The sequence below is a fragment of the Genypterus blacodes genome, unplaced genomic scaffold (genome assembly GCF_046128005.1).
Source record: "Genypterus blacodes isolate CSIRO-AG114 ecotype Tasmania unplaced genomic scaffold, CSIRO-AGI_Gbla_v1 ptg000045l_1, whole genome shotgun sequence".
NCBI classification, from domain to species: Eukaryota; Metazoa; Chordata; class Actinopteri; order Ophidiiformes; family Ophidiidae; genus Genypterus; species Genypterus blacodes.
This window is the reverse complement of record NW_027466858.1, coordinates 2726215-2735000: the sequence shown is the minus strand read 5'-3', so window position 1 is coordinate 2735000 and position 8786 is coordinate 2726215. Positions and strand designations below refer to the sequence as shown.

The 8786-nt window shown below is 45.7% G+C and overlaps 1 protein-coding gene across 2 annotated transcripts in view; it reads left to right on the top strand.

Moving 5' to 3' along the window:
• The window catches only part of LOC143000229 (ras-specific guanine nucleotide-releasing factor 2), a 27805-nt gene extending 24141 nt beyond the window's left edge, over window positions 1-3664 (top strand). For both annotated transcript variants that reach the window (XM_076149480.1, XM_076149479.1), the window contains 9 exons: window positions 58-170; window positions 270-330; window positions 1133-1236; window positions 1807-1891; window positions 2585-2782; window positions 2930-3009; window positions 3159-3276; window positions 3395-3463; window positions 3572-3664. In XM_076149480.1, the coding sequence (XP_076005595.1) occupies window positions 58-170; window positions 270-330; window positions 1133-1236; window positions 1807-1891; window positions 2585-2782; window positions 2930-3009; window positions 3159-3276; window positions 3395-3463; window positions 3572-3664 (921 nt within the window). The remainder of the gene's footprint in view (window positions 1-57; window positions 171-269; window positions 331-1132; window positions 1237-1806; window positions 1892-2584; window positions 2783-2929; window positions 3010-3158; window positions 3277-3394; window positions 3464-3571) is intronic.
• Window positions 3665-8786: the final 5122 nt, after the last annotated feature.

Below are 8786 nucleotides of genomic sequence, written 5' to 3'. Positions count from 1 at the left end.
AGTGGTTGAATAGGGCAGTGAAAAAAAGTGTTTTTGTGTGTGTGTGTGTGTGTGTAGGACTTTGAGATGAATGGGGAGCTGAAGATGTCCGTCATCTGTCTCTTGGAGGAGGTCCTCAGAGATCCAGACCTTCTGCCGCAGGAGAGGAAAGCTACTGCCAATATACTAAGGTGCACACACATGTACACACAAACACAAACTTGGGACATGACATCATATTTATGTTTTGTGTTTAATGATCATGGAAGTTCTATTCTGTTCTATTCCAGTGCACTTTCTCAAGATGAGCAGGACGACGCCCAGCTGAGGATAGAGGACATCCTGCAGATGGTGAGGAAACATGACATCATCTGTGATAATCAATCAGTGCATATCTGTGAGTGTTTATGATCCTGATGAAGATGCATCACTCACATGGATGAAGCAGCAGGAAGAGAGGCTGAACCTCTACCTGCTTCCTCACAATATCAAGCTCTTCTTATTGCTTTTAATTTGCATTCTTAATTTGGAGCTAAATGCAGTTCCCAGAAGTCATTACAGCGTCCATGTCACACACACACATACACACACACGGCACAGAACTCACACCTCCAGGTAACACTTTTTCATTTTCCTGGTAACTTCCATTCACAACTGTCAGAGCTGAAAACCATCAGGAGCCACGAGCGCCCGGTTAATCCACTGCACTAAATGGCAAAGAGCTAAAAGACACACACACACACACACACACACACACACACACACACACACACACACACACACACACACACACGCGGATGAGTTCATAGCCTCTCTAAAATGCCTCGGTCACTACACATTGTTGCATCCTCAGGGTGTGTGTGTATGTGGCTAACACACACACACGCACGCACGCACGTACGCACGCACGCACGCACGCACGCACGCACGCACGCATACACACACACACACACACACACACCTCTGCTGACCGTGACAGGAGACTGTCAGCTGTCATAAAACATTCCCCTCACGTCTGTGTGAGGTATTTATAGCTCCATGCTGATGTTTCTGTCCGGGTGGGAACATGTGTTTACGGCTGAATCCTGCCTCTCTCTGCACGCGTGTGTGTGTGTGTGTGTATTTACGTGGCTGTGTGTCCATGTGTGTTTAGGCGGACTGTCCGAAGGCGGAGTGTTTTGAGTCTCTCTCTGCGATGGAGCTGGCTGAGCAGATCACTCTGCTGGATCACATCGTCTTCAGGAGCATTCCTTACGAGTCCGTGCTCTCACGTCACTGCCACACACACACACACACACACACACACACACACACACACACACACACACACACACTCATCAATAACCTCTGTGCTCATTAAAGACCAAACCACCACAACTTCACTCTGTGGGCTTTTAGTCACTTAGGACTGGAGGGATGTTGTTGGAATGTTGAGAATCCTCTTTTCATTCACACACACAGATGTAAGCCACACACACTGAACACAGAACTAAAGTGATATTCAAACCTGATCAGTTAATAGCAAAATTGCCAAAATGCTCCAACTCACAAATAGCAAAGCCAGTGACCCAGTTCTTATGTAAAATCCTAACATTTTGTAAAATTCTCTCACTTTAGCCCTGACAAGTACAAGATAAAGTGAGCGATAACTTAAAGGCCACAGATAATCAGGAAAAAAATCATCAAAGCTTGGATTTGCTTGAACATTTCAAGTTTTTTTTTAGATGTTTTGGTTTTGGTAGAATTTCTTGTGAGATTCCAAGTTTCTGGTGTGTGTGTGTGTGTGTGTGATCTGATGTGCCTGGCTCTCTGTCTCACGTCTCTCAGAGAGTTCCTGGGCCAGGGCTGGATGAAGGTGGACAAGACAGAGCGCACGCCCTACATCATGAAGACAAGCCAACACTTTAATGACGTAAGCTCACTGAACGTGTCTCAGCGTCTCCTCTGTAGGTGTCTCACAACCTTCTCACCCTCTCGCCCTCTCACCTTCTCGTCCTCTCACCTTCTCGTCCTCTCATCCTCTCACCTTCTCGTCCTCTCGCCCTCTCACCCTCTCGCCCTCTCACCTTCTCGTCCTCTCACCTTCTCGTCCTCTCACCTTCTCGTCCTCTCATCCTCTCACCTTCTCGTCCTCTCGCCCTCTCACCTTCTCATCCTCTCACCCTCTCACCTTCTCGTCCTCTCGCCCTCTCACCTTCTCGTCCTCTCACCTTCTCATCCTCTCACCCTCTCACCTTCTCGTCCTCTCGCCCTCTCACCTTCTCGTCCTCTCACCTTCTCGTCCTCTCACCTTCTCGTCCTCTCATCCTCTCACCTTCTCGTCCTCTCGCCCTCTCACCTTCTCATCCTCTCACCCTCTCACCTTCTCGTCCTCTCACCCTCTCACCTTCTCGTCCTCTCGCCCTCTCACCTTCTCATCCTCTCACCCTCTCACCTTCTCGTCCTCTCGCCCTCTCACCTTCTCGTCCTCTCACCCTCTCACCTTCTCGTCCTCTCGTCCTCTCACCTTCTCGTCCTCTCACCTTCTCGTCCTCTCATCCTCTCACCTTCTCGTCCTCTCACCTTCTCGTCCTCTGGTGTCCTCCCTCTCTCCCTGTGTGTGCAGATGAGTAACCTGGTGGCCTCTCAGATCATGTGCCACACAGACGTGGGATCGAGGGCCAGCTCCATAGAGAAGTGGGTGGCGGTGGCCGACATCTGCCGCTGTCTCAACAACTACAACGGGGTTCTGGAGATCACGTCGGCACTCAACCGCAGCGCCATCTACAGGCTAAAGAAGACCTGGGCTAAGATCAGCAAACAGGTGGATTCTGGATGTGTGATCTATATCCAGAAGCATTTTGTCTTCAGTTCTTCTCTGATGGACATTGAATGGATCAAAGTCGCCCTCAGACCTCAGCACTTCAGTCTTTTTGTCATGACTTTTCTCATATTTGTGGTTTTTGTGCAGACTAGAGCTCTGATGGACAAGCTGCAGAAGACGGTGTCCTCTGAGGGACGGTTTAAAAACCTGAGGGAGACGCTGAAAAAGTGAGAGCCGGTGCCCCTCTCAGATGCTTTCTCTTGGTTATCCATGTAAATGCCATAGAAAAGGCAAAGGGGATTGTGGTTGTCATGGGGACTCCATTACACGCAGTGATATCTCCTCCCCGTCCCCTCCTCCTCTCCTCCTCTTCCAGCTGCAACCCTCCGAGTGTGCCGTACCTGGGAATGTATCTGACCGACCTGGCCTTCATCGAGGAAGGAACACCTAATTTCACTGAAGAAGGTCTGGTCAACTTCTCCAAAATGAGGATGGTAGGCAAACACACACACACACACACACACACACACACCAACACATTGACGTGCACATACAGATAAACATGCAGTTGCACAATAGAGGAAAGATGACACACCTTGTTGTGTTCCTCAGATTTCCCACATCATCAGAGAGATCCGACAGTTCCAGCAGACGCCCTACAGGATAGAGCATCAAGCCAAAGTACAGGTCTTTAAACCAGGCTGTTCAATATTCAACCACAAGATTACCTTCATATTTACATTCAACTCTTAATCCTCCACGTCCTTCCCCTCCCTCGCTCTCTGCCAGGTGACCCAGTACCTGCTGGATAAGACTCTGATCATGGATGAAGACACACTCTACGATCTCTCCCTCAAGATCGAGCCCAGGCTCCCGGCCTGAGCGGCAGCTGCTGCGGCCAGCGGGAGCCGGCTGAACCTGGACCCCCCTGCGAGGGCGAGATGCCCACATGAGCTCGTGAATGAAGAGGAGGGAAGAGATGCATGAAGTTTTGAGAGCGTCACGGGATTGAAATACAGAGAGAGAGAGAGAGAGAGAGAGAGCCTTCTTGACAAGACAGAGAGGTTTTGAGAGGCTGGAGAAACTGTTTTAGGGACGTGAGTGAGACAAGGACAGGAGGAGAGGAACGTCATACATTGGAACAAAAGAAAGGTGATATTGGTGATATTATGAGGTTTTGGTGTCTGCGTGGAGGCAGAGAGACAGGAATGCATTGTTTTGAGGTGGAAACAATACAGTGGATATAACAGAGATGTAGCATATACAGGTCGTGTGGCAGAGAGACGTCTCCGCTCGTGTCTCTGTGCTGTTGTCTGTCGTCCTGTTGCTTGTGCGTTCCTGTGCCACACCGTTGAGCAAGAGCCCCAACTCTTTCTGTCGTGATCAGTCACCGCACACACACACACATCTGCATGATTCAACTTGGGATGTCACTGTTTTAATGGGCCTCGACCCCTTGACTCCCGGCCCCTGTGCAGCTCGGCATGACTTTGACCCTCCAAACCACTATGCATCCTCAGTGCGGCGTAAAAAGGCCAAATCTAACACGGGCTGACACACACAACACACAACATCAAGAAGATCAAAACAAAAATGTGGTGATGAAATTATTTTACCATTCATGAAATTAATAAGCAGCCACGAGAAAACGTTTATGAGAAACCTTATTGGTGCCTTCCTATGGTGAAAGTCATACAGTTCAGAAATAAAATAAATAAAATAAAATGTCCCCTGTTAGCTGGTTGATCACTCCAGCTGTTGGGTGACTTTGTTCTTCAGATAATAAGTCACGTGAGCTGAACAGAAGCTCCTTAAACACGCTGAATTCATCGCTGCACTTCATCCTCAGCAAACACGCCCTCTAGTGTTCAAACGTTGTAATTACCTCTAACCGTAAAGCTTTTTGCAGCCTTTCGTGTGCAAAGATTCGATTTTTCTTTTTTTCTTCTTAGCTTTGGCTGTCAGTCAGTCGGGTCCCAGTGTGTCAGTGTTGGATGTGGGCTGGGATCAGTTTGCACCCTCTCAGATGTAGCTTTGCTTGAATGACAGTATGATAGTTGTGCTATTTATTTCATCCGATGTTTACCGTGTTATTTTTTTGTACATAGTGGAAATCACACATATCTCATGATCGCTGAAGAAACACTTTGAATAGTTAATGCTGTGAATATTGAATTTACTGTTTTTGCGTCTCTTGCTTTTATCTCTATTATCAAATAAGACTTTTGCATCCTGAGCTCTTGTATTGCAAGATATATATTTAACTTTATTCTAAAAAAACATAATGTATTTTGAAGATGAAAAATGTAGCATTTGAATAATGAGAGTTTGTTTTCTATGGTGTGATGTATTGGATAGTTGCATGCACACAGCAGCTGCATGTTGTGCATGTCTAACCGGGCGCTCCCTGTACCCGCTGCTTCTCTATATTACTATTGTCTGGATGGCTGTCGCTCAGCTCTGTTATCAGGCAGAAAAATGGCGTTTTTGTCCGTCAACATCTGACAAGTGAGTCCTGTACTGTACGTCACAAAAGTCAAGTGTATTGTCTTTGGGCTGCGGTGTCCGTCTGAGCCTGTTGTAATGCAGTTATCCACAGGATTCAATAGCGAATGACAAGACAACAGTGAAGTCTCCGTGTAGAATCACGTGCTTGTTCCAGAGTGACGTTTCCGGTCTCTGCTTTCGTCCTTTGCTCTGCGTCTGTAACTCTGTCTGTTTGACACACAGGTTTGGTAAAACTGGAGGCTTTCTTTGTATTGTAAATCTTTGTGTATTTGTTTGTTTGTGTGTTTGTTTATTTATTTTATTGGATTTTTCATATTTAGGTGCAGGGGAAATAAATTCAACATGCCTTATGTGATGGACTCTGCATTCATTTTGGTGGCGTAGAGGAATGACAGCAGGTTGCGGCTGCAGCTTCCTCCTGCTGTTCAAATGGAAACAGCTTCTGTTACATTTAACCCTTTAGCACAACGCTCCAATGACCTTCAGTGCATAATTCAGCTTCGGTTTGAGCTCCAAACTGAGCCACACAGGGAGATCTCACTCTTGATCTTTTGCTGTTAACGCATCAGACCCAGTCAGTATCGGGTCAACAGCAGCAGAATAGTGTGTGTGTGTCTGTTGTTGTGTATAATAAGGTCTCTTGTTTAGGTTTACTTACAGCAGCTTCACCAATAATCATGAATCCTCCCTAACATTCAGGAGCTGAAACACGACTGAAGGTGAAATCCGCCAAAGCTCTTTAAATCCCAAATAACAACTTCATAGACTCATAATTTCCAGATCCAGATGTTTCACCATATGAACACAAAGCACCCCTGGGTGGGCACCAAGAACAATCATATTTAGCAGAAGGCCTGTGTTGTTACACACTCCTTGCATCTGGAGCTACTTTAGCAGAAGTTAATTGGGACATTTGCAGTATTTTATATATTTAAACACATTTAAACCTGGTCTGTTTATAATATTTAATTACAACAAACAAAACCCATTTCAATAAAATAAGAACATGAAAGAACTCATATTAAAGCTGCTACAACATAAGACCCGACACACGTTTGAGCTCATTAAAATATAATTAGTCTTTATTCCTGCAAACACCAGATAAAGGTCAAAAACATCTATAAATAAAAATATGTCTTAGACCATGTTGGTGATGAGCATTAGTTGTGACTCTCTTACTTCATGAGTCAATGACGCCTCTGAGCTGCGATCCAGACTTTGTAGGTTCTGTGAGGGCATCTGTACATCTGTGCAACTGTTGTAGTGTCCTGCCACCCAGTGGTCGTGGGTGGCGTTACCTCATAGTGCATCTGCGAGCCAAGCTGTTCCTTTATTCCATTCATGAGAGAGAGACATATGAGCAAGTGATTAATGTTCCCAATCTTCATGCAAACTGTTCCCAGGGAGTGTTGCCAAGTGTGTTCTCAGTTTTGCGTGGCACTAAAGTGGAAGTGGGGGTGTATAAGTTGTAAGCGTTTGCCTCTCAGTGGGGGGCGGCACCACAGATTGACCAACACGCCTCATGTTTCTGAGGGACAGATGGGCGACAGTGAGCTGACATGTCTCACAGCAGCAGCAGTGTCACATCGCAGCCCTTTTCCAGTCAGAAAGCCGTCTGGAGCTCAGGCACTGATGAGCGTGACGGAGGAAACAAACTCACTCCAGACTGTTTAACCTCAAAGTGTCATAAAGGAAGGGTTTCTTTACATACTCCCTGTTTTATCTGCTATTCTTCCTCCTGGGGGAAACCGTTGCTCTGCTTCACACACTAATGGAAGAATGGAAGAATGGACTCTGAGTCATACAACACAACATGAATACACACCTGGGAAGGAAATCTATTATAGGATGAACTTGACATAAATCTTTAACACAGAAGCATCGTGAGATCACCGTTTAGTGTGTGTGTGTGTGTGTGTGTGTCTGTGTGTGTGTGTGTGTGTGTGTGTGTGTGTGTGTGTGTGTGTGTGTGTGTGTGTGTGTGTGTGTGTGTGTGTGTGTGTGTGTGTGTGCCTCTTGAATAATCCAGTCACACAGTCTGCGGGTGTGTATCTGTTACTTGAGCGTTTGATACTTAATCTGGAGTGTGTCCTTGCGTAGGTGTGTGTGTGTTCGTCCATCTCAACATAAACCGTGATGTCAATTACACTGTAAGAAGCTTAGTGACGCGTTCAGGGACGCAGTGTATCAAATATTAATTAGACAATTAGCTTTGCATCTTACACACAGCAGTCAGAAACAAAGTATTCAGCCACATCTAAAGACTGAGACAAGTAAAGCATCATGTGACTGACTTCATCACGTCCCATTATAGTTGTGTGTACATGCAGAACACCGCCGAACACAACAGCGCCTGATAAATAATCCGTTTGTGGCGTTAAAAGGTTGAACGTTGTTGCCTGTGAGCTCGCTGGTCTAACAGCCAATTAGTTGCTTCCTCCAGCATCTGTGGCATTCAGCCAGAGAGGAAATGTGCTGCAGTAAAGTTCAGGGTTAAAGAAAGCAAGAGTGCAGTACTAATAGATAACAAATACACACACACTGACATTCACAGCACCTTCATTAGACTTTAACAAAGTATAAGGATCCTCAGGAGTGAAGGATTCACACTGAGGCAGGTGAAGTCTGTTGATTTCAGCTCTCTGGGATGTGGAAGGAGTACAAGAACTGATTTTGTCCTTGAGTATCAAGTAGAGAACTGGAATAAGAAGGTTTATACAGGCAGTCAGAGGCACACAGAGGAGTTAGGCATCATACATGTCAACATACATGTCATCATTCAGGTGTAACAGAAGAATCACAATGTGTGTTCATCAAAGTCAATCGAAACTCAGTGGTCATAAAGTTCTAACATAATAATAATGAGGTCAGCGTAAAAGGAGAGTAAACTGAAAACACACAGCAGATAAGTTCAATCTCAGTCAGACGTATTGTGACCTTTGTACCTCTGATTAAATGTGCAGCCAGTAAACATGTATTTATACTGCAGCAATTAGGTTTATAGTCTTTACAACGATGAAGATCAGCTCCAATAGGATCAAACACTCCTCACCTCACTCAGGCTGGTGATTAACCAGGCAGCATACCGAGCTTCGCCTCCTGTGCGGGGGCCTTTGTCCGGGGGTCAAAGGTCAAACCAGAGTCCTTATGTGAGAAGGGAGAATTAACACTGAATGAAAACAGAATCAAAATATTGTGTTTGGGTGAAACGTCCTGTTGTTCTTCACAGCGTGTAATCGAGGCTCAAAGCAAATTATCAGTTTAAATTCCGGTGCTTTGGGAGGATTTTATAAATACTCAGCCTGGGAAATAAACAAAGCAACAAAAGCTGCTCAGGTAATCATTGATCGGTCTGAGCTAAACAAACTGTGGCACTGGAGTAAAGTGGACTGATGATGGATCGGCACTGTAGAGAAATATCCACATCAGTTTCAATGTAAAGTAAAGACAGCTGGACACGCCCTGGACACTTTGGTATTAAACCAGTGGATGAAGT